The sequence below is a fragment of the Aspergillus caelatus genome (assembly GCF_009193585.1).
Source record: "Aspergillus caelatus strain CBS 763.97 unplaced genomic scaffold BDV27scaffold_48, whole genome shotgun sequence".
Taxonomy (NCBI): domain Eukaryota; kingdom Fungi; phylum Ascomycota; class Eurotiomycetes; order Eurotiales; family Aspergillaceae; genus Aspergillus; species Aspergillus caelatus.
This window is the reverse complement of record NW_022475311.1, coordinates 153,273-175,620: the sequence shown is the minus strand read 5'-3', so window position 1 is coordinate 175,620 and position 22,348 is coordinate 153,273. Positions and strand designations below refer to the sequence as shown.

At 46.9% G+C, this 22,348-nt stretch overlaps 9 protein-coding genes across 9 annotated transcripts; 5 read left to right on the top strand and 4 right to left on the bottom strand.

Annotated features, from left to right (window-relative positions):
* The first annotated feature begins 107 nt into the window (after positions 1-107).
* Positions 108-1,647, top strand: BDV27DRAFT_125112 (putative mannosylphosphate transferase (Mnn4)). The gene is made up of 3 exons (XM_032066250.1): positions 108-707; positions 776-1,203; positions 1,253-1,647. The coding sequence occupies exons 1-3, from the start codon at positions 339-341 to the stop codon at positions 1,335-1,337; spliced, it is 882 nt and encodes a 293-aa protein (XP_031929737.1). The 5' UTR covers positions 108-338; the 3' UTR covers positions 1,338-1,647.
* A 327-nt stretch (positions 1,648-1,974) lies between these two features.
* On the bottom strand, positions 1,975-3,009 carry BDV27DRAFT_155796 (uncharacterized protein; the record flags this gene model as incomplete). The annotated part of the gene is made up of 3 exons (XM_032072208.1): positions 1,975-2,332; positions 2,386-2,541; positions 2,660-3,009. The coding sequence occupies 3 exons, from the start codon at positions 3,007-3,009 to the stop codon at positions 1,975-1,977; spliced, it is 864 nt and encodes a 287-aa protein (XP_031929736.1).
* A 468-nt stretch (positions 3,010-3,477) lies between these two features.
* On the top strand, positions 3,478-5,371 carry BDV27DRAFT_155795 (general substrate transporter; the record flags this gene model as incomplete). Its single annotated transcript, XM_032072207.1, has 4 exons — positions 3,478-3,647; positions 3,707-3,947; positions 4,035-4,715; positions 4,790-5,371. The coding sequence occupies 4 exons, from the start codon at positions 3,478-3,480 to the stop codon at positions 5,369-5,371; spliced, it is 1,674 nt and encodes a 557-aa protein (XP_031929735.1).
* Positions 5,372-8,167: 2,796 nt separating this feature from the next.
* Positions 8,168-8,953, top strand: BDV27DRAFT_125105 (DUF3759 domain-containing protein). The gene is made up of 3 exons (XM_032066249.1): positions 8,168-8,305; positions 8,374-8,523; positions 8,615-8,953. Exons 1-3 carry the CDS (start codon positions 8,293-8,295, stop codon positions 8,779-8,781), a joined length of 330 nt encoding a protein of 109 aa, XP_031929734.1. The 5' UTR covers positions 8,168-8,292; the 3' UTR covers positions 8,782-8,953.
* On the bottom strand, positions 8,826-9,791 carry BDV27DRAFT_125103 (uncharacterized protein). The gene is made up of 2 exons (XM_032066248.1): positions 9,392-9,791; positions 8,826-9,286 (listed from the first exon to the last, which is right to left on the bottom strand). Exons 1-2 carry the CDS (start codon positions 9,534-9,536, stop codon positions 8,949-8,951), a joined length of 483 nt encoding a protein of 160 aa, XP_031929733.1. The 5' UTR covers positions 9,537-9,791; the 3' UTR covers positions 8,826-8,948.
* A 590-nt stretch (positions 9,792-10,381) lies between these two features.
* On the bottom strand, positions 10,382-11,924 carry BDV27DRAFT_125102 (adenosine deaminase family protein). Its single transcript, XM_032066247.1, has one exon. The coding sequence runs from the start codon at positions 11,815-11,817 to the stop codon at positions 10,786-10,788; it is 1,032 nt and encodes a 343-aa protein (XP_031929732.1). The 5' UTR covers positions 11,818-11,924; the 3' UTR covers positions 10,382-10,785.
* Positions 11,925-12,852: 928 nt separating this feature from the next.
* Positions 12,853-14,877, top strand: BDV27DRAFT_155791 (glycoside hydrolase family 13 protein; the record flags this gene model as incomplete). Its single annotated transcript, XM_032072206.1, has 3 exons — positions 12,853-13,042; positions 13,148-13,563; positions 13,678-14,877. The coding sequence occupies 3 exons, from the start codon at positions 12,853-12,855 to the stop codon at positions 14,875-14,877; spliced, it is 1,806 nt and encodes a 601-aa protein (XP_031929731.1).
* Positions 14,878-16,706: 1,829 nt separating this feature from the next.
* BDV27DRAFT_88767 (uncharacterized protein) lies at positions 16,707-17,263 on the bottom strand. Its single transcript, XM_032077878.1, has 2 exons — positions 17,127-17,263; positions 16,707-17,062 (listed from the first exon to the last, which is right to left on the bottom strand). Exons 1-2 carry the CDS (start codon positions 17,144-17,146, stop codon positions 16,780-16,782), a joined length of 303 nt encoding a protein of 100 aa, XP_031929730.1. The 5' UTR covers positions 17,147-17,263; the 3' UTR covers positions 16,707-16,779.
* Positions 17,264-18,754: 1,491 nt separating this feature from the next.
* Positions 18,755-19,530, top strand: BDV27DRAFT_143511 (DsbA family oxidoreductase; the record flags this gene model as incomplete). Its single annotated transcript, XM_032070108.1, has 3 exons — positions 18,755-18,802; positions 18,856-19,000; positions 19,067-19,530. The coding sequence occupies 3 exons, from the start codon at positions 18,755-18,757 to the stop codon at positions 19,528-19,530; spliced, it is 657 nt and encodes a 218-aa protein (XP_031929729.1).
* Positions 19,531-22,348: the final 2,818 nt, after the last annotated feature.

The window sequence follows — 22,348 nt, the reverse complement described above, 5'->3', positions numbered from 1 at the left end:
TTTTCCCCTTCTCTTTACATTCTTCAGTGCTCTTAAAGTTTCCTCCCAGGGTTTAGCCTTTGGATAATTTCTCCCTGTTTCGGTTTCTGATCGACAGCGCTTGACAGGGAGACTACTCTTTTCGGAATATAACATTCGTTCCATCCCCGGATTCCTCGTGCGCAAAACTGTCGGTCCACGATTTACTTTTTACTGTTCGATATACAGTTTTTCACTTAACTCATCAACCGACGGGTGATTGCTAGCTCCCCCGGCCACTATGCGCACCGAGGCGTGATCGATCTGCTCGTTATCCGCCCACCGATCACCCTCCCTCCTTGATTACACTAGACCTCGAAATGCACCTTTGGGGTCTATTGGCCCTCACCGGTGCGATCTGGTCAGCGCGGACCGAGGCGTCCTCCGGTTCGTTGACGGGCAGCGCGGAACAGCACTACGGCAAGGTCGTCAATCAAGACGACCCGGACCCCTTGTGGGACAAGTACGGCTTAAACAAATCCGAGGAGTTCAAGTATTTCCATGAACCGGGCCACGATGACATCCTCGGCCACTATGATTCCCGCTACTTTACCGAACCCGTGGCGGACGAGGAACGTCCGCAGACGATGACCTATATGGTGCGCGCATACTTGAACTTTTTCGAGGAAAATGGATTAGAGACGTGGATCGCTCATGGGACGTTGCTGGGATGGTGGTGGAACGGCAAGGTACTGCTCGTGTTGCCAGTGCGTTTATGATATGTCGCTAATTGGGTGCGCTTGCTTTTCTCTTCTAGGTGATGCCATGGGACTGGGATATGGATACTCAAGTACCGGATACCACCTTGCGTCAGCTTGCCGACCGCTATAACCAGACGGTCGTCCAGTACGCGACTAAAAATGCCGACATACAACGGCATTATCTCCTCGACATTAACCCCTGGGCTCGTCAACGTGAAAATGGCATGGGATTGAATATCATCGATGCGCGATGGATAGACATGCAAACGGGGCTCTATATCGATATAACCGGGTTGAGTAAAGCAAACCCGGAGAAGCCGAACCTGTGGATGGATAAGCATGAGCACCAGTACCGGACAGACGATATCTACCCCCTCCGGAAGGCCATCTTCGAAGGGGTTGCGGCCAAAGTACCCTTTGACTACGAGGCGATCCTGATCGAGGAATATGGGGAGACTGCCTTGACCAGCACGCATTTCCATAAGTGAGTTTTTCTGGCCTTCCCATCATAAGGTAGTGCTAATCGCAAGCAGCCATACGTGGATTCCCGAGTCGGAGGAATGGATCCCCGATGATCAAGTGGCCGATGCCATCGACGACGATAAACAATACGAGTAGCGTGATTGCTCTAGTGACGTAACCGGCTAGATGACCGATCTGGACATTGGATGTGGTCATACACCATCATATATCTCCCGACATATATACGTCTTGCGTTTTGATATAGCTTCGGAGTTTCTGGGAACAGGTATCCTCATTGGGTGGCGTACGGAGAGTCTTATTTATTGCATTTGTTGCATCTATTTCAAGCATACATCGGTGTCGATTCGGCCTGTATATTTAAATAACATTCTTGCTACTGAATTAGCTTTGCTTTTGACCATGCGCCTTGTGTAACGCAGAACCTTGGATTCGGAACCAAATGGTGGTACGGGATTCACACGGGGGTAAAACAATTAAAAAAAAAATCGAAAATTATATTGATAACCCTTGAAAGAGACTAACCAAAGTTTTTACCATGCTAATGATCATTTGATGACGATGAGCAGTGCCCACGGTGATTTAGTGAGGGGACGAGGAAAACCGATGGGGTATTCGGACATGATGATCGGCAATTAAGTTTGGTTGATCGCTGTTGTCGATCCGTCAGGGGGGAGAAACCCGGCCTGAGGCCGCCATCTGAGCTATCTCCACGTGAACCGATAGCTTCATTGTTTTATCTTCACCTGATAGCCGTCGATATAACTTGAAGAGTTTATCTTAAAATCATCCAATCAGAACCACGACCTGTGATTATAGGCGATGAAAACTTTCTCTCAAACAGTCGTCGTGCAGTGGGAAATACGCTGACGCTCTCCACGGATGTCTCCCCGTTCTCGTGCGTTTCCGACTTCGCCTCCACGTCCATCAGTCCGCTGGGGTGTTTGAGCGACCACTTGACTGTTTTCATCGTTGGATTCATCGCCATGACTTGCCATTTTGGAGAGACATTGTGCTCATCATTTGCGTCTTCTTGGCGCCGAAGATCCCGTGCCACCGTTCCTGGGATGCTTAGCACAGTGCCAAGGCAGACAGCCCCCGTCAACTGAAGGCTGGGATGAGGTTGACCCAGGCTGAAGGGCAGTGTTACACTATCAGCCTCATCAATGCAACCTTCTGCACCTACCTCGCGTCGACCTGGATACAAAAGGGCGACTTTAGGGGTGCCTCTAACCCTGCTATGCTGTAGTCGCCGTCCTCGGAAAACTTACCGTCCGAGATGACGTGAACGGTCTCTACCAGGATTTGCTGAGTGTTGGGTGTTAAACACTGTGGTGTCCACCTGCGGGTTTAACAATGGTGTCAGAATGTGAGCTAAATATTGTAGAAGGCAAGCTTGCCATTCTTTGCGCCTGTATTGTTGGTTTCACGAGCTATTCATCTAGAACAAACGGTCCTACCCGGACGCCGTGTTTCCACACTTCCCTGTCGTGTCAACTTGGGCTTGATCCGGGGCAATCTGAATAAAGGTATAGTCGACGCCCACCCCGGGTATTGCAGACTTGCGAATTATTGCCACCTTAGAAGTGGTTGATGTCGCGCCTCCGACTCTACTGAGTTGCCTCTTGTCGGTTTCCGCCGAACCTAGAGCAGAGTGTAGAATTGGTGCCCAAAGGTCTCTGGATGAAGGGAGGCCATGCTCATGAATAAAAAGTCCTTTCCAAGTACCCGCCCTCATCCAGACGGCTGGAATACCCGTTCGGGTTGAATTAGAGGCGCGAGAGACGACATGCTCGTTGATTCCCGGCATCGAATCGGACCTAGATGAGTATTTGTGGCTAGGCCACTGCCGATGAACACTTAATGCCTTTGTGTCTCTTGCGTCTTTGAACTGAAACGAACAAAGAGGTCCGTAATCTTGTGAGCGGGACAGTTATGTTTGAAGGTATTATATTGTGCCGTGAAACAACATATGCTTTTTCGTCCATCCTCTGGGTAATGATGTCGCACGGGAATACCGCCCCAAAAATACCCTAAGGTATACATCGTATCCACGCAACCATTTTGCTCCGCGGGAAGATCTGGCCCGCGGGATATAACTCGCCGTGTGATTTCTTTCAACGTCACACCCCAGACAGCCAATAAATAAGGCTCCTAGCTGAATATGTCACTCCTGTCGCGTTTAGAGGAAGCACCTCCGTTCCTCTTAAATAATCACTTGCTCCTCGCCATGGTATGAGAACGAATTCTACAACTGAATCAAACGCCAGCTTCAACCATGCGGAATTTGCTCAAAAGACAGTCGGGTGGTTCTGGTTCTGGTACCGCTGGGAAGATGATCACTTTACGGGTGTATTTCCTGGCCATCGTCACCTCAATGGGGGCGTTCCTATTCGGATATGACATGGCCTTTATCGGCACATCGATCGAGTTGCATTCCTTTAAGAAGTCAGCAGCCTCTAAACAGACATCGCTCCATGGGTTCTGGCGACCCTAACAATCTATAGGGACTTCGGGCTGGAGCACGCTTCCAGATCTGTCGAGGATGTTTTTGCAGCCAATATTGTATCTCTCCTACAAGCGGGCTGCTTCTTCGGATCTCTCGTCTCTGCCCCACTGAGTGATCGTTTTGGACGTAAACTTTCTCTCGGGCTGGCGGGCTTAATATTCTGCGTTGGGTCAACTATGCAGGTTGTATCGTTGGGAAGGGAGGATGTGATGTTTGCGGGAAGATTTGTTTCTGGTCTTGTAAGTTGTCCATGGCTTGGACTGGAAGCTAGACAGCCGACAACTCAAACAGGTATAAATGAATCGGCTATATTGACTGCAATACAGGCTGTCGGCGCCGCAAGTATGCTCGTTCCCTTGTACATGGCCGAGTGCTCTCCACCTCAAATTCGGGGGCGTCTGGTCGGTATATTCGAGATTGGAGTTCAGGTGGGAATGTGCGTAGGGTTCTGGATTAACTACGCTGTCGATGAAACTATGCTACGGTCAACTTCCCAATGGCTGACGCCATTCGCCATTCAATTTGTTCCTGGAGGCCTTCTGATAATTGGACTTCTTTTCCTTCCCGAATCTCCGAGATGGACTGCAAGGGCTCGGGGACAGAGGCTCGCAAGGCAAACCCTTTCGTACTTGCGGGGACTCCCCGAAACCCATCCCTCTGTGGAGTCAGAACTCAATGATATCATTGCCCAGCTCGAGGACGAAAGGGCAAATAAACCTGGAAAGGGACTCTGGGTCGAGATCAAAGAGCTAGCCCAACCTGGTATCAGAGAAAGACTCTTCCTGGGTTTTATGATTATGGTTTTCTATCAAATGGCTGGTTCCAACGCCATCAACCATTATTCTCCTCGGATATTCCGATCGATCGGTATGACGGGCAGTAATGTGACTTTAATTCCAATGGGTCTCTATGGAGTAGTCCGACTGGTCGCTGTTTGCATCGCCATGTATTGGACAGTCGATTGCTTCGGGCGGACGCGAATGCTGATCTTGGGGAGTGCTCTGATGGTAAGTCTGCTGCCTCATGACCGGTCCTAACTCGCGGATTATATCTAGTTGGTTTCTGACAAGCTATAACAAAGGCCGTTTGCATGTGGTTTATAGGGGCCTTCGTTAAACTTCATGCTACCACCAACCACGCCGACGATACAGGGCCCATCAGCGCCGGATCCTATGCCGCCGCAGTGTTTATCTTTGTTTATGCCGTCGGCTTCTGTTTCAGCTGGGCCGGTGTACCATGGATCATCTGCTCTGAAATCTATCCGTTGCGCGTGCGAAGTCTTTGTGTGGCCATCTGCACGGCTACCCATTGGCTTTTAAACTTCGTCATTGCCCGCAGCACCCCCTATATGATTCGGAATATCAAGTACGGAACATATATCTTCTTTGCCAGTTTTTTGACGCTTGCGATCCCGTTTGTGTGGTTAATGGTGCCGGAGACGAAGGGACTGAAGCTTGAAGAAGTGGATGATGTGTTTAGACATCGAACCTTCTGGGGAAGACAGAGACATCAGTTATCTGGAGGGCATCATGCTTATCCTCCTTCTGTGGACGCCGAAAGGGCCGAGACTGAAAGGGTTGAAGATGCCAGGAGCGCTGGATTCAATGAGGTTGAGAGAATTGATACTTTAAAGAGGTATTGGCTTAACACCTTGCCAGACTGAGCCCTGGTCGTCACCATCTTTTGTTCTCATTTGCGGTTTTAGTGAATTGTCATGTGGACCTTGATGCCTCTTAAGTATTCCTTGGCGGTGGTTTTGGTATACTGGGTGTTTACACTAGTTTCGACCGGGGAATATGACAAAAGCAGTAGCTTTTCTATGTGCACGACGGCCACCAGACGAGTTCTATAGGTTATGGACTTATGCTACACGCCCCGTAAGAACTCAATGCTATAGTGACTCATAAGGTGTTGTCTAGGCATGCTTCCATTGACACTGGTCAAGCTTCTCTGGAGTCACTGGTTTCCTTATTCTGTAGATACTGATAGTGAACATCCCGTGGCTCTTATGACCAACCTGTCTAGAAAAACCTTCACCACCAACCCCTTATCCTTCACATAGTATGGTCACTATGGTGAAAGTCTAATGCCCACCATCAGATCATAGTACATCACATGATATCCCGCGGCAACTCCTGATACCAACGGCTATTCCGGTCATATACTTGCCGGTACGAAATACAGACATCAGTGGCGGAGAGCAACTCGTCGGCGAAGAGCGTTTCAGACCTGCGAATTCTGCCGTTGAAGGAAGGCTAACAGTGGACTCTGATGACCAGATACAGAACGGAACGTCTTTAATAATTCTTAGCTGAAATGCGACAGTCAGGGACCGATTTGCGCGACCTATCGATCATATGGCAGGGATTGTGTTTATACTACGCTTCCTGGAAAGCTTAGGTAACTTGTATAGAGCTTTTTTATCACCAATAGTCTGTGCTGGTTGCTGATATGGATTATAATTTCTGGATAGACTATCCGATTATCGACTCCAGCTGGAAGGAGAGAGAAGTCACCTCTGACAACGACTACAAGTTGAGAAATGAGAACCCTTGCAGTAAGCTATGTGACCTCGTTGGATCTTATGGGCATGGGTAGCCCCCCCCCCCCCCCCCCCCCCAACAAGTGCAAATTTATTAGCCACTCACCCCACAATCGAAGACACTGGTCAAGTAATCATACATTCAACAGTGTCTCTGATCTTAATTTGCCACAAAGGAGACTTCAGCTACCATGGTCGCACCAGTGCCCTTTTTTGACGATACTGCAATGAAAGAGTGGGTTCTCTAGAGCCCCGTGACTAATCTGAAGATGTCCGTCGAGTAGATTAACAAGGGACTGATGAGAGAAGCTGCGTATCAACATAAGTGATACTCCATTTTGCGCGAATAGCTCATTTTAAATGAGTACAGGCTAAACGGAGACCCAGAAATTCCCCTAAAAGAAACTGGATTTCGACGAAGAAGACCTAGAGCTGGGTGTGCATCTTCTGTCATTGAACTGGAATCGCCCACGCCGTTCCTTCCCCATCACCTACCGTCCCGCATTTATGCGAGACATAGCCTGTGGCAGACCATATTGTTTCAAGTTACTGTCAAATGCCATGTATTTCGGGGCCTCCCAGTCCAGTCCCATCCTGGGAGTCCGTCGAGATCCCAAAGGTGTGCGCACGGCAGGTTGGCGCTACCAAGAAGTTGCTTGGCATGTCGGTCTACGGACCTGTCTGTCCGTGTGGAATGAGAACCAAGAGACATATTGGGCCATCTGGCGTGCTAAGAACGTCATTATCTACTTGATGAAGCGGATGGGTGTTTCTCTCGATAGGAATCATAGCACTCTCGAAGGGGCCAACAGCCGTAGGAGTTCCGGCAGACAAGGGCCCCTTTGACAGTCTGCACACACCATCAATACCCGCAACAATCGTCCCTGGCGTCAGCCGTAGAGACGCAATCGAAATGGGACAGTTTGCGTTAGCTGACCCCGACACCATGGAGCTCGATATGTACATGATCGTCCAAAGCTTTATCACGCAGGGGAATTACGGGATGGTCATCTCAGATACATGGTCCCCTCCCATTGTAACTGCGTCAGGGGCCGAAAAGCCGCGGCCTATCAGGTTGGGGACCCCTCTGGGGCTTCCATCCAACCATCGGCATTGTGGTGGGGTCGCGTCGTTTCACAATATGTTGTTCGGGTTTGATGGATCCGGACAGGACCTGTCAAGGATAAAGATGAATCAGGAGGGAAAGTTCGATTTTCCGCTGATAGAGATGACGACATTGGTTGCACAATCTGTAAGTAAGTACAGACAATGCACCATCATGGACCGGTATTAGTCGCATACGGGGGGGCATGTAGAAATTATTGCTACTGGATAACAAACAATTCTCTGGCTGTGTCCCTCGGGGCGCAGCAGTGGAGAATCAAGTGGCGGTGACTGTGTTTGTGGTCCCGGGCTCCATCTTTCTCCGACAAGATTTCCCCCTTTTGGGTCAAGTGTGGCGTCATATCCTATATTTACTTTTGGCGATACTCCATGTTGACTGGATCCCCCATTTTTGGGCCTGGGTCGGGAGGGAGGGCTTCTCATGCTACTAATTTGTCGTCCCGGAAGTAAGCAAGGGTTTCCACGGGACAGTCAACATCTTCATGAGGGTGTACAGTGTAATAATAGTACACAGTATCGAGGTAGAATTCCGATCCCTTTAGGTCCACGCAATCTGTGGCGTGAGGGAATAACCAATAACTGCCGCAAAAGCCGAAACCACCAGTGGAACTTGGGCAAGACTTGTCCAATGGCACATTGAGAGCATCGCCTAGACCGGCTGACAAAGCTTAGCGAAGCTTAGCCTCTGAAGTGGGGTCAAGACTAGTAATACTACTAGTACAGTGTACATACTATTAGTGCACTACTATGATTAATCTTTCATAACAATAACACCCCCGAAGAGGGGCAGATTAAGTCTCACCCATCATTTATAAATCCCTCCTCCACCCCTCCCCCTCTTCCCCCCCTTTTCTTCTTCATCTCATCACTATCTCTTCTGTAACTACATCATCACACATCATCACACATCATTCACAATGGGTTGGTTCGGTAAGTTTTCCTGGCCCTCGACTTTCTTAACCGTATTTTCTCTTGCCCATACTGACTAAAAGTCTCAGACAACGACAGTGAGCAGGCTCAGCACTACGAGCAGTTCAACAACTATGACGGCAGCGAGGAGCACAAGGCCAAGTTCAGCCATGAGCTCATTGCCGGTGCCGCCTCCTTCGAGGCCATGAGGGCCTACAACGACCATTGTGAAAAGAACGGTATGTTGGAATTCATTTGCGTTTCTCTTTCCCCTATTCCACCCCTCTTCATATCGATTTCCGAACATACACTAACAAAAGATCGAAACAGGCCAGCCCCAGAGCCACGAGACCGCCAAGGAGCTCCTGGCCGGTTTCGCCGGTGCCTTCATCGACCGCGAGTTCGAGTCCAAGGGTCTTGACTTCATCGACAAGGAGAAGGCCAAGTACCACGCCAATCAGCAGCTCGAGGAAGCCTCCCGCAGGGACTTCTACTAAGCGCCTCCGCTCGTGGGATCCAGCTATGACTGTGTTTTTATCCTAGCTCTGTTGATAGATACCAATTTGAATACCAATGTATCGCGTGACATCCCTCTTTTTTTTATTTTTATTTTTTTTATACCTATCCCGTCCGATCAGGAAATATAAGAAAGACTCGAGAGGATCTAGATAAAATGCACCTCATCCCGATCAATCTGCCCATCCCGCACCAGTTCATCCAACCGATCCTTTGTCCGCTTCGCTACGGCCCGGCCATACTCTGGTCCAACTGGAATTGACGACGGTGTTTTGCCAGGATCGATCTTGAGCCAGGCAACCGGTTTGGCATCCGGACCCTGACTGGCCGCGCGGATCTCCTGTAAATCAGTCTGGGTATATCCGCCACCCATGATAATCGCCGAGGGGGATGTTCCGTTTTCTGTAGATGTAGTTGAACCTCTCTGACGAAGTAATACAGGAATCTCATTCTTCGCCGTAGCAGGTGAGAGGAAGAGATGGGTTACTATATGATATACTCCGTCAACCATTGACACAATGCCGTATACTCAAGTCACACAGAATATATTGCATATCACAGATAAAAGATAGATTAGAAGATAGAAGATACCTTCATATTCAGGCTGTAATGCCTCCCTGACAATATCTCCGATTTGACTCGTCTTTCCGCAGACGATGACAGGTATTGCTGCTGGGGTTTTCCCCGAGGTACCACCAAAGAATCGGGTTGTGGCGGGGAGTGCTCTGGAGAACATCTTACAGGAGTTTTATGAGGTAAATCTGGGGTGAATAGACTTGATATTATAGATCGCTCGTTGTTGATGTGAAGCTGGGTAGTAGTATATATCAGTAGGATGGGATCTTTTTGTTTGAGGTCCGATTAATATCTGATTGGCAGTTTATTTCGAGCACCAAAGAGGATATGATATGATATGTGAAGAGAAGAGAAATTGCGGGGTTTCTTGATGAGCTGCATAATCATTTATGCTGACGTTTGTCTGCGGCGGCTCATCATACCTAGCGGATTGGTCACAACAACAGTTTGTCTTACTAAGTTTTACCGCCTAATATTGTTACTGTATCGCCATCTTTTAATGTATAATATAGATACTATAGTTATTCCTCTATAAAATTTTATTTACGGATTTCTATTTGAGTATTTCCCCTTAGACTCTATTACATAGAGATTGTACATTCTTTTTGTAATCTCGTGGACGGTAACACTGCCCGATCAGGTCAGATGCGACGGAGCAGACTTAAGCCAGTCCCGCTCGCCGCTTTTAAGCGCTCTATAATAATCTCACTCCCTTCCCTCACCTATTTAGTACTCTTTCTCTCCTAAAACCATCGATTTCTACTCCTGCGGGCTTGCCCATGCAAATGAGTATAATTAATAGCAGAGGCACGTAGTAAAAGTAGGTTCTATAAAGTACTGAAGTGGTTGATTTTATTGATTGTAGCACCCCACCTTGGCGCCCTTGTATTATGATTGGTTATGATGCGATGCTTCACTGCACATTGTTATTTATGCATGTTGTTAGAATCAGATATTTTCTTCGGCTTTTCGTATTGTATATGATTTCTATCTATCGTTTCCGGGGCTGCAGCGTACAAAGTGTGCGCATTCCACTATCCTTATATACTCTATCAGAATATACCATTTATATACTATTTATAATTCATGCTAACACCATAGCTAGATCTCTCTAGATTAAAGTAACCCCGTTGCCTAGAGATAGTGACTGTCAAATGTTCACTATGACAGTATGAGGACGAAACCCGAAGACCCAGTATGTTGGGATTCACTGCCTCTACACTTGTGGTTGACAAGACCCAACCAGCTCACCCTCTTGAACAAACAAAACTCCCGGTCCGAGCGGCACCTGTTTGCCTTATATGCATCTCCGCCACTCTGATGGAGCTGCTGTTAGTGTAGACAAAATAGAGCAAGCTGCCAATAAGGTCTTGAACGGGAATTCCCATCAACGAGGATCGACAAATCTTTTAGTGAGTCCGGCGCTTTTGGAATTCAGCGCAGTACAAATCCAACCGCGAAATCAGAGCGCGTATCTCTTGCTCAGGGAGGAACGAGCCATTGATGCTATTGCGAGCAAGAGTGGTAACTTGGTCGACTGAAAGGTCAAGCGCAGCGTGGCACTGTAGGAAGTTGTCATTTATGTAGGCGCCAAAGTAAGGCGGGTCATCAGAGTTGATCGTCACCTTCAGCCCTGCGTCGAGTAAGATTCGCAATGGATGAACATCAAGCGACGAGACTACATTGAGCTTCAGATTTGACACTGGACAAACGGTAAGTGTGATCCGCTTTTGAACCAGTTCCCTGACCAGGGCCGGGTCCGAAAGACAGGCGATCCCATGATCGATCCGGTCGACCTGTAAGAGCTCGACAGCTTGACGCACATAGTCACTCGGGCCTTCTTCCCCGGCATGGATACAGGTCCGGAATCCACGTTCGCGACATACTTTGAAGTAGGTGGCAAACTTCGAAGGTGGGTTGGGCATCTCCGCCCCGCCCATACCAATACCGATAATATGTTCTTTCCACGGCATGATCGACTCGAGCAATTCAAGCGCTTCCGCTTCGGTCCGATGGCGATGTGTGCTAACTATGAGTCCAGCGCTGATGCCTAACACCTGCTCGGCATCGCGAATTGCACCCAGCACGCCTTCCATGAGTTCACTCAGAGGGATACCCTTTTCGGTGAAAGTTTGAGGACCAATAAAGAGCTCGGCACGGACCACATTGTCCATATGCGCCCTTTTCAGGTAGGCATGAGTTACATCATAGAAGTCCTGCTTTTTGACGAGCACTTTGCATCCCTCGAAGTATAAGCTGAGAAACGACTGAAGGTTATCGAATCTGTAAGCGTCCTGTAGCTCTTCCGGGGATTTCCATGGAAGAGAGATGCCGTTGCGCTCAGCCAGGGCAAACATCATTTCCGGTTCAATGCATCCCTCAATATGCATATGAAGCTCCACTTTCGGAATACCCCTGATGAAATCCTGGATGCTATCCATTCAAACTCCTATCTGTGATTTTTATTTTTATTTTTATTTTTTTTTTGGTTGTCAACCCGAGCTTGGACAGAAACGCCAAAGGATACACTGAATAATATGCACGGAACACCTTGAGTTTGACTTCAATTGGCACTGGCTGCGTTGCTAATTGGCAACCTTGTCATGTATACTGTGTGGAAAGTCAAGTAGACTAAAAATTATTATTTTTCTTTTTTTTTTTTTAAAAAAAAAAGACGAAAGAAAGAAAGAAAGAAAGAAAGAAATGGTGAACTAAAAAACAGGCAAAATGTAGACAATAACTAGGCCTTCTTAAAGTGAGTCGCGACTTGTCAGGTCCGGTCAAGTCCAGTCCAGTTCGGGACCTGAGTCTTGGCGGATCAGGTTCCACGATATTGAGGTCAGGCGATCTGGTTCCAAGAAAGTTAGGATCGGGCCTGGCAGGTCCGGTTCAAATCTCAGGTTCTGTAAACAGTCCAAACTTATAAAATCCCGCGATGTATATAATTTATGTATATTTTACCTATATTTTTTTTCCATATTTGACTTACTACTTAGGTTAGAAAAGATACGATAGATTTTGTATATAAAAATATTAGAATGTCAAGATATAGGTTTAGAATGAAAGTTAATTTACGATCGTCTATATATTATATCAAGCGTGCTGCCACTCGACCAAAGTACCTTAGGCATTTGGTCGTGCCTGGACTGAACATAATAAATCGCAGTCCGGCTCAGGTTCAGGTTCGAGGTTCCAAATGTTGGAACCTGAAGGCTGAACCAGACCATTTCAGAGGTCTACCTACCAGTTCTTCCTCCCACGCTCGTACTGGTTGACAGGTCGATTGGCTGGCGTCACCCCGTGACTTGCTTTGCAAGGTGCTTTTGGTGTACGAACTAAATGACATGATGTACGTGTTCTCTAACCCCGCAATTATATTCAACCCCTTAGCCTTTCTTGATTTCTTCTAATCTCAACCATCGGTCCCTTGTGCATCATCTGCCAGCGTTTGTCTCAATTTAACCCCCATGTCAACCATGTGTCCCAAGTCCTATGACACGTCCGCAAAATGGTGGAAAGAGGCGGTGGTGTATCAAGTGTATCCCGCAAGCTTTAACAACGGTAAACCTGTGACTAGAGCCAATGGATGGGGTGATGTGGCCGGTATTATTGATAAGGTCCCTTACTTAAGGAGCTTGGGTATCGATATTGTATGGCTTAGCCCCAGTAAGTCGATATGCTACGTTTCGTGTCATAGATGCAGACGTCACAGCGAGTTTCAATTTGGGGCTGGCTTTCAGGAATTTAACGATTGACATCGTCTTCGCTAAGTCTACATGTCCCCACAAGTCGACATGGGCTACGACATCGCGGACTACAAATCCATCGATCCACGTTATGGCACCTTATCAGACGTGGACCTTTTGATAAGGACGCTGAGGGACCATGATATGAAACTCATGATGGACCTCGTGGTTAATCATACATCCGATCAGCACCTTTGGTTTGTAGAGTCTGCCAGTTCCAAAGATTCCCCTAAACGTGATTGGTATATCTGGAGGCCGGCCAAGGGATTCGATGAGGCCGGGAATCCAGTGCCTCCAAACAATTGGGCACAAATTTTGGGCGATGCGCTCAGCGCTTGGACTTGGCATGAGGCGACGCAAGAGTTTTATCTGACTTTGCATACGCCAGAGCAAGTGGATCTCAATTGGGAGAATCCAGAAGTCGTTACCGCTGTTTATGATGTGAGTTAAGCTAGTCATTAAGGGGGTCGCTTAATCCTTGTGTTTGACTTCCCCGGTATCCACGGCCGTTGAGATGTCCGAAAGAGTGGTGTTACTGATCTGGATTAACTTCAGGTTATGGAATTTTGGCTGCGCCGTGGGATTTGTGGGTTCCGCATGGACGTTATCAACCTTATTTCCAAGGACCAGTCTTTCCCAGACGCTCCGATCATTGATCCAGCCTCTAAATACCAGCCCGGGGAGCGATTCTACACAAATGGGCCACGTTTCCACGAATTCATGCACGGTATCTACGACAACATTCTTTCCAAATACGACACCATCACTGTTGGAGAAACCCCGTACGTCACTGATATGAAGGAGATCATCAAGACGGTGGGCTCTACAGCAGAAGAGCTTAATATGGCATTCAACTTTGATCACATGGAAATTGAAGATATCAAAACCAAAGGAGAATCCAAGTGGAGCTTGCGCGACTGGAAGTTGACCGAGTTGAAAGGCATTTTGTCCAGATGGCAGAAACGAATGAAAGAGTGGGACGGCTGGAACGCCATCTTTCTGGAATGCCACGATCAGGCGCGGTCAGTGTCACGCTACACCAACGATACGGACGAGTTCAGAGAACGTGGTGCCAAATTACTAGCGCTTCTGGAGACGACACTCGGTGGGACCATTTTCCTTTATCAGGGCCAGGAGATTGGTATGCGCAATTTCCCCTTAGAGTGGGATCCCGAGACAGAGTACAAAGACATTGAGTCAGTCAACTTCTGGAAGAAATCAAAAGAACTCCACTCTCCCGGGTCTCAAGGGCTCGCAGAGGCACGGAAGCTCCTGCAAAAGAAGGCCAGAGACCACGCCCGCACCCCGATGCAATGGAGTGCTGCGCCACATGCGGGCTTCACAGTCCCTGATGCGACACCTTGGATGAGGGTGAATGATGACTATAAAACCATTAATGTGGAGGCACAGATGTCCTTCCCGTGCCAGATAAAAGGCGAACTATCCGTTTGGCAGTACTGGCAGCAGGTATTACAGCACCGAAAGCTCTATAAAGATGCTTTCATTTACGGCGACTTCGAGGATCTGGACTTTCACAACGAAAAAGTCTTCGCGTACTTGAGGAGTAGTGGAGACAGAAAAGAGAGCTGGCTTGTTGCGATGAACTGGACAACCTCTGCGGTCGAATGGACGGTTCCTCCAGGCGTCCACGTCACACGTTGGGAATCCTCTTCGCTCCAGACTGCTCCGCCCGTGGCAAGCCAGCCGACCATCACGCTTCAGGCCTTTCAAGGTGTCATCGGGTGTTGTAGTTAAGCACGTTGCACGGTATCGCTAGCTGTGTTGTGGTAAGATCGATATTAGTGGTCCATGTACTCTCGCCGGTCCACAAATTACGGTTCCACACTAGCCCTTTTTGTCGATGTAATAGCCGCGCCAGGCCAACAAATCAACAAACCAGGGTTATAGTAGGGCCGATCAAGTGAAACTGTTTTATATACACCACCAAAAGTAATCATCCCACAGTTATCCTGTACAACAAATCTTCTCAGCTCTTTCATTCCTACCATGGAGCCTTCTAGAGAAAAGGATCACGAGTTACTGGTAGCTGCCAAGTCGCTGGCGAATATACCTTGGTGCGAACAGTACGAACGTATGATATCAGGAATGCTGTTAGTACTGGGAGAATCATAGCTACAGAGATGGCGTTCCCAGTCTTCCGATTGACATTGTCTAGATACGATCCACTCGCCCCAGAGCTTATACAAAGCCGTTTTCGAGCCCGCAAGCTGATGTCCAAATACAATGCACCAATTCCTGACGACATATCGTTTGAAGGCCTCACGGATCAGCGCGAAGAATTGTTAAGGCAACTACTGGGGGCAACTGGCAAAGGCGCCTTTATTGAGCCCCCCTTGATGGTCGATTATGGGTGCAATATCAAGATTGGGGACAATTTTTATGCTAACTTCAAGTATGCCTCTTCCCAATCCTGATTCAACCCCGATAATCCTCCATGGACAGTGTGTGTGTGTGTGTGTGTGTGTGTGTGTGTGTGTGTGTGTGTGTGTTAAAACTAACCATGTTGTAGTACCACGATGCTTGATTGCTCCCTTATTATCATTGGCGATCGTGTTTCCTTCGGCCCGAATGTAAACATTCTCTCTGCAACGCATGAGACCAGTGTAGACTCTCGTAGAAATGGAGTCGAATTTGCGAAAGAGGTCATTATAGGTGACGACTGCTGGATCGGGGCCAGTGTTACAATTCTGGCAGGTGTTAAAATCGGGGAAGGTTGTACAGTTGGGGCTGGGTCGGTCGTGACAAGACACATTCCTCCTTTCAGTGTTGCTGTCGGCTCTCCCGCTCGAGTCATTAAACAGGTAGAGCCTGGACGATCCAAGACTATAGGACCAGCTTAGCCAGTAGGACTGAGCCAATTACATATAACAGATTACCTACCAAGCTATCAATCATTTTTATGACGGACTACATAAGATCAAGCAGGTATGGATCGTGCCGCGGTGATTCATTCAGCAATATGGATACTCGTCTTATAACATGCTATTGATACCTGTCTAGATATGGAGACTTTTGTTTAGCTAATAGAATAATCACAAGTGCCACCCATGTGATGCTTTGGGACTTTGGTGAAGAGGATGGACGCAGATCGAAATTTTGGGAACAACGAAACATATTCCTGCCTACTGGTGTAAAGTGCCTACGGTTTGCACGGAATGAGTAGGTACGCAACGAGATTCCTTTTGAGGAAGTTTTGAATTAAAAGTATCACTCAGGGGCACGCGTCAAGATATCAAGCCATCTTACCTACCACAATATACGAGTAAGATCTCCTCTTTTCTACTCGTAAATTATCATATTTCCCTTCCCTGAATATGATCAGAATCAAATAACAGACCTGTTCAGATATACAGATGCTAGTTTCATAGAGACTTAACCATAGACCTCATGCCCTATAAAATCAGCTATACTGTACTCGCATACATAGTAGCCACATTGGTGAGTAGATGGGCTTGGAGCATCGATCTGTTAGTTCCGTTGGACAAAATATAAGCGGGTATCAGATACATTAACTTTCTGTAGAATCTCTAGCATTTTTATACTTTTTATTGATAAAGCGTCAAATCACTATTCTAGGTAAATCATAAGCTCTGATAATGTCTTCGCATATTAAAATCATCCCAGATTCCAGTCCCTTTATGCTCTATCAATAAGATCTTGAATCTCACCGGGCTCGAACGGAGCAGTCACTACCTCCTCACCCTCCCTATAGAGAACCGTCAAGGGCATCTCATCTGGGCTATGCTGGGGATGGATAAATCCACTATCCACAATGACAAATTCAATCTCATCTCCTCGGCTTTCTTCGGCGTCCAAGAACAGAGGCATGAGTGGCGACTCTGGCCCCATCCAGGGGGCCCAGTAATGTACAACGACTGGCTTTGGGCTCTCCGTAATAACCTGGAAAACTTCCTCGGGACTGAAAGAAGAAATGAGAGTTAGTTATATAAGTAGGAGGACTTGAAGGTGAGGACGCGGCGTACTTCTCTAAGGTTTGGACCATTTTGGGAATATGAGGCTTGGAGGTTGGGCGTTGGTGTTGAATTGGATTGAGCTTTTTGTGGTTTATGACTATGTGTGAAGATGGTTAATGATTGCGTGAGACAGGAGGGGTTTCAAGCCTAATATATAGAAAGATCGGGGGGCAGCTCAGGAGATTTTCAGCTACGATCTTAACCAGCCACAAAGTATATTATGGTAGGATGCGAAAGGGTCGTGCTGATCCCTGTGGGGGGTGGCTGTATATCATTTCCTATTTACAGTATTTTGCCAGCTGGATACCAAATATAATAGGACCATCCTCGGCCTCGATAGTTCCACTCACGATTATTAAGCGAACAGCTCCACGGGGATCAACATGATCTCTTCGCACTATCTCGGTAATGCGTGAGCGATGCAGATAGAGAGCTGAGAACATATGTCATAGCTAGCCATTTACAATAGCTATGGGAAGCACGGCCACCTCTAATTCGATCAAATGAACCACTTTATGGGACACACTAATTGATTAGATCGTGGGGCCTTGTACAGCTGTTGTGACCTGATACGCCTGAGTACACCTCAGCTCTTTTCAGCTGAGCGGAAAAAGCAGATTGATCTTCCTCTTATACGTCATGAGCAAAAATTAACCGATGGCGGGGTAGTTCAGCCGTAACCGCCCTGTTATGGATATCAGTCATTTAGACGGGTAGAGAGAAACCAAAAAAAATAGCAATTAGTTATAAATGTTTGGATGCAAGAGACTTGAGCATGCAATTGTAGAGTAGATGGGAATTACTCATTACATGGAATAGATCAAGAGTCGAGAACATCCACAGATTGCTATGGAAAAGTGCAGGCAGAATAACAAGGCGGTAGTCTGATGTGGACCAATGATATATAAGATAGCCCTATAATGTCATGTATGCTGTACACTGTATAGGAGTCATACTCTTTACTACTAGTACATGGTATAAAGTCAAGGTACTTCTAATTAGACCTTTGAATGGTTGACTGAAAATTCATGGATAGAATAATCTTGAAGAGTGTGGTTGACTCCAATTATAAACCAATTAAAAATAATATTTGATACCTTCACTTAGTAGCTATATATAATTGGTAGTCGAGTAGAAATAGCATTTGATTAGCCATAGATTGCGCAATGTTTTCACGATACATATACAAGAGAATATTAATTGCAGTCACAGAATCAAACATCTAACAATTAAATCTGTGTGAACCCTGATATTCCTATCGCTCAAAGTATACCCGCAAATGCCAGGATTGAAGTAGGTCCAGTCAATTGAGATCATGGGCTGTTTCTCTCCCTTTTCATTACATATTTATATCTTCGAAGCATTCAACAAGAACAATTTTAATATTGAAGGAGACAAAGCATATAGTTAAGGTATACTGTTTTACTGGGCGAATCATTACCCACGGACCTCATGTTAAACTCAATAGTGCCACGTATGAAAGCCGAAGAGATTACGAGGCCAAGCGTAAGCATTAGGCCTCAACATTTCTTTTGACGGCAACCACAATTTGACCTACTAGAAATGGTGGCCGGAAATATCTCCCTTAACTAACACAGACAGAAAGAAAACAAAAAATTAGGAAGTGAAAGACAATTATGGCATTGATCAAGATCGAAATCGTCTCAGACGTAATTTGTCCCTGGGTAGGTGTACCACTCGCAACACGCACAGTACTCCGATAGCTCATCTGTCAAAGTGCTACATTGGATATCGAAATCTACAAAAGGCTATCTCCTTATACCAAAAGACCTACCCGGGCGGCTCGAAAGACACTATAGAGGTATGGTGGAAACCATACTTCATCGATCAAGAACCGCCAAAGGAAAGCATCTTGATACAAGGTCAGTCTTCGATCCTATAATAAGCACCACAGACTGCCACTAGCCGAACCTAACTTCACGGGCTAGACCGTATGCTCCGCCGCATGGGCCCCAAAATGGTAGCAGCGGCCCAGACCCGCTTGAAGCGTGTAGGTGCAGATGCCGGGATCCGATTCAAGTTTGGTGGGTATATCGGGTCGTCTAGACTAGCACATCAGCTGCTATATCTGGCCGCACGGGAGGGAAGTGAGCGGCAGTGTCGGGTTTCGGAGTTGCTCTTTCACTCCCAGTTTGAGAAGGAGGCCGACATTAGCCAATTAGATACCGTGGTTGCTGTTGGGGTACAGGCTGGAATGCGTGAAAATGATATCCGAGAGTGGGTAGTTAGTGGTGCTGGGGTGGCAGAAATGGACGCTGAAGCGAAGAAGGCGAGGGCTGATGGAGTCACTGGTGTACCTCATTTTATCATTGGGGAGAAGCATCATATGGAAGGTGCTATGGATTTGTCGGAACTTTTTGAGGCCTTTGTTGCTGTTAGAGAAGGGCAGTAGAGCTTTAGGTTGTGAGACGATGTTGCGAGCATTCAATCTATTCACGTTGGAGCTTTTGACGTCTCAGGTTCATACCATCCCCTCGATTGTGTACGTACAAGCCACGCCTGATGCATTGAATATGTGTTCAAACCCACCTGAGGACTGAAAGTATCTGGTTCAAATCATAGAAGGTTGTTTAACTGGTACCTGTTGAAGGCCCTTTCTTTCTGAAATAGTATAGTATTGGACTGGACGAAACATTCATATCGACTGCAAGCTACTAGACTGTGCACGCGTCTCTGCAATCCTAATTGCAATCACATGAAGTATCGCCAGCGATACTTAATTCCAGGTGGCCAGGGTTCAGCTCCCTTTCAGGTTTCGTATATGGCGCTGAGATAATTGTATCCACCCAATCTTATGAGGCACATGTATTTGCACGGAAGATTGAACCAACAGGCTAACAATATGAATAATGGATATTGAAGATCTTACCAGAATTAGTAAACGGTAAATGCCGTCACCTGTCTAGGAAATGCTCTTATGATATTCACCTAGTACTGGAAATAGAAAGGTCTAGGCGGCCACCGTTAGTGCTTATCTACTGCAGCATTTGCTTAAGCAACCAATGGTATAACCATAACGTCGTAAATTCGGCAACCGAAGGATTAGGAGCAGACGTACGAACAGGGATAACAATCCTTCATTTCATTTACTCAAGCTCTGACGATTAATGTTGGCACTTCGTCTCCACATAAGGCGTCCGGTCAATCCTTTCTTGCGCGGCAGCCCACTTGAAATCCTGTTTAATATGAGGAATTAAGAGACACTTCCCCTTCGAGTAACTGGTATCTTACTCACTTTCATACCAGCCTCGGTACATAGAATTGTTAGAGTTATCTGCATGTGTGGTTACGTTTCCAATGGCCACACTGCCTCCAATGTGGCCCGAATGCATTTGCACCGGCATACCATCTCAGGCTAAAATAAGCAAAGCAATCAGCGAGCCTGTACTATTAATGCTTAATGCATTGCCAAGTAGATTGCCCTTCAGAAAGCACCTTCTAAAACAGGGCCGCTTTCTCATATCATCTCACTAAGAGTAATAATGGCTGAGGATATCACGGCGTTGGATTAGTTATCCGGAACTTTCCTTGTGAACATTGGCAACCAGAACTACCCTTGATAAAGCAGGATTCAATACTAGGGATCGAGATCCTTCAGACGATGGATCTATTCCTAAAATAAGAGAAAGAGAAAATTCAACTATGAGACAAGGAGATTGGTGATCTATATCCGTCGAGGGTCCACTATTTGGCCGCCCGCATATATTACTGAGTAATCCAGGGTCCTCATCGAGTGTGTGATCGACATCAGCAGTGGCGTATAGCTAGCCCTGAAGAAGCGAATGATATGCACCCTGGAGGAAATCCTGCCGCTGTAGGCGAGAACGAATGCGGGTAAAACCGCACTGTTGCTACTGGCTAGATTTAACGAACTCATACAGTCAAGCTCTGTTGGTTGTATTCTCATCAAGACAAGGATAATGATCCCGCTGATGTTTACCCTTCACTGACAGCTTGTGCCATGTATCCGCCCTGATTAGATATTGTTTCTCAACCAGTACTATTGTTCCTGTTGCGTTTTCATTATTCTTGTTTGAAAAGGTTTTCCGATGAGTCGAGTATCACTCAAGGAATGATTTAGTTACTAAGCAAGGCCTCTGTTGGAGCATCTTTAATCCTGTGTCGGGTATCCTCTGCCCGGGAGGAGCTTACACTCATGTATGCTCTCATACTATAATAGGATTATTTCCACCATCACCTGCTCAAGCACAGCATTCATGTGGCAATGGTGCTCTCGATGAACAGTGTTAGATTGAAACACCATATTGTATTTATCAGCTACTGAAAAGAACCCACACTACGGCGGAGCCATGGAAACCTCTCACCGAAGAGTATAATCCCATCACCTCATACTAGCCCCAGTAATGATTCACGTACTTTAGTTCCTCCATGAATACAATGAGAATTTCGGCTTGTGCCGACGGTCATTTACTGGGATTGAGTCATTCGGGATGATCCTACTCCCGCCACAGATAACAGGATGCAGGGATGAGTGGGCAAGATCAACAACCTTGCAGTCAGAACGATAGTGGGAGAACCTCCCCTGCTGTAACACCCTCGACGGCAGAATCGGCCTTGTGAGGCGCGGCCTGTACTTTAGCTCGGCCGATAGATCCGGCATTGAACCTAGCGTGTTTCGGATGGACGTGCGTTCGACGTTGCAGGGTTCGGCGGTTAATACCAATGTAATGTGAGCCAAAGGCCTAACGCGCATTCATAGATTACTTATGTATGTAGCAACTTTGGAGGCATGTCAAGAAGCCGTTGGCTCCTGCTCCGGGTTAGCATTATTAATAGTATCATCTGGATATCTTGGTCTAAGGGTATTTTCGGACTTTTCTCATTATGAAGTTCCCAGCCATAGAGCAAATCCGAAAGTCAATAGGCAATTATTCACGGCTTACTCCTGCGTTTCTGGTTGTTTGTTGAGATTAAATAGTCGGCACGGAGAAGACACTCTGCGGCCCACAACACACCTGTAGGAGTGATAGATAAGGAAAACGAACATAATCATGGCCGAAACGGCGAACATCCCTGCCGCTAATATATTTATTAATTTTGAAATCTTGTAGGGTCGGTGGGTGGAGCATTATGCACGGTATTTAGATTCCTCAGTAGCTGCTGATAAGTCTAGAGCCAGCCCTAATCCCTGTCGATCTCCGCTAGGCCGGATTCGCCATATGCCGAGGAAGAGGTGATTGGGTGGATAC

Excerpts from the sequence above, each read along its gene's own strand:
- BDV27DRAFT_125105 (XM_032066249.1), top strand. Across the intron at positions 8,524-8,614 it reads CGACCATTGTGAAAAGAACG|GCCAGCCCCAGAGCCACGAG; the intron begins GTATGTTGGAAT and ends AGATCGAAACAG.
- BDV27DRAFT_88767 (XM_032077878.1), bottom strand. The coding sequence starts at position 17,146 with ATGGTCCAAACCTTAGAGAA. Across the intron at positions 17,063-17,126 it reads ATGGTCCAAACCTTAGAGAA|TCCCGAGGAAGTTTTCCAGG; the intron begins GTACGCCGCGTC and ends TTCTTCTTTCAG.
- BDV27DRAFT_125102 (XM_032066247.1), bottom strand. The coding sequence starts at position 11,817 with ATGGATAGCATCCAGGATTTCATCAGGGGTATTCCGAAAGTGGAGCTT.
- BDV27DRAFT_125112 (XM_032066250.1), top strand. The coding sequence starts at position 339 with ATGCACCTTTGGGGTCTATTGGCCCTCACCGGTGCGATCTGGTCAGCG. Across the intron at positions 708-775 it reads GATGGTGGTGGAACGGCAAG|GTGATGCCATGGGACTGGGA; the intron begins GTACTGCTCGTG and ends TTTCTCTTCTAG. Across the intron at positions 1,204-1,252 it reads ACCAGCACGCATTTCCATAA|CCATACGTGGATTCCCGAGT; the intron begins GTGAGTTTTTCT and ends AATCGCAAGCAG.
- BDV27DRAFT_125103 (XM_032066248.1), bottom strand. The coding sequence starts at position 9,536 with ATGTTCTCCAGAGCACTCCCCGCCACAACCCGATTCTTTGGTGGTACC. Across the intron at positions 9,287-9,391 it reads ATTACAGCCTGAATATGAAG|TAACCCATCTCTTCCTCTCA; the intron begins GTATCTTCTATC and ends TATATCATATAG.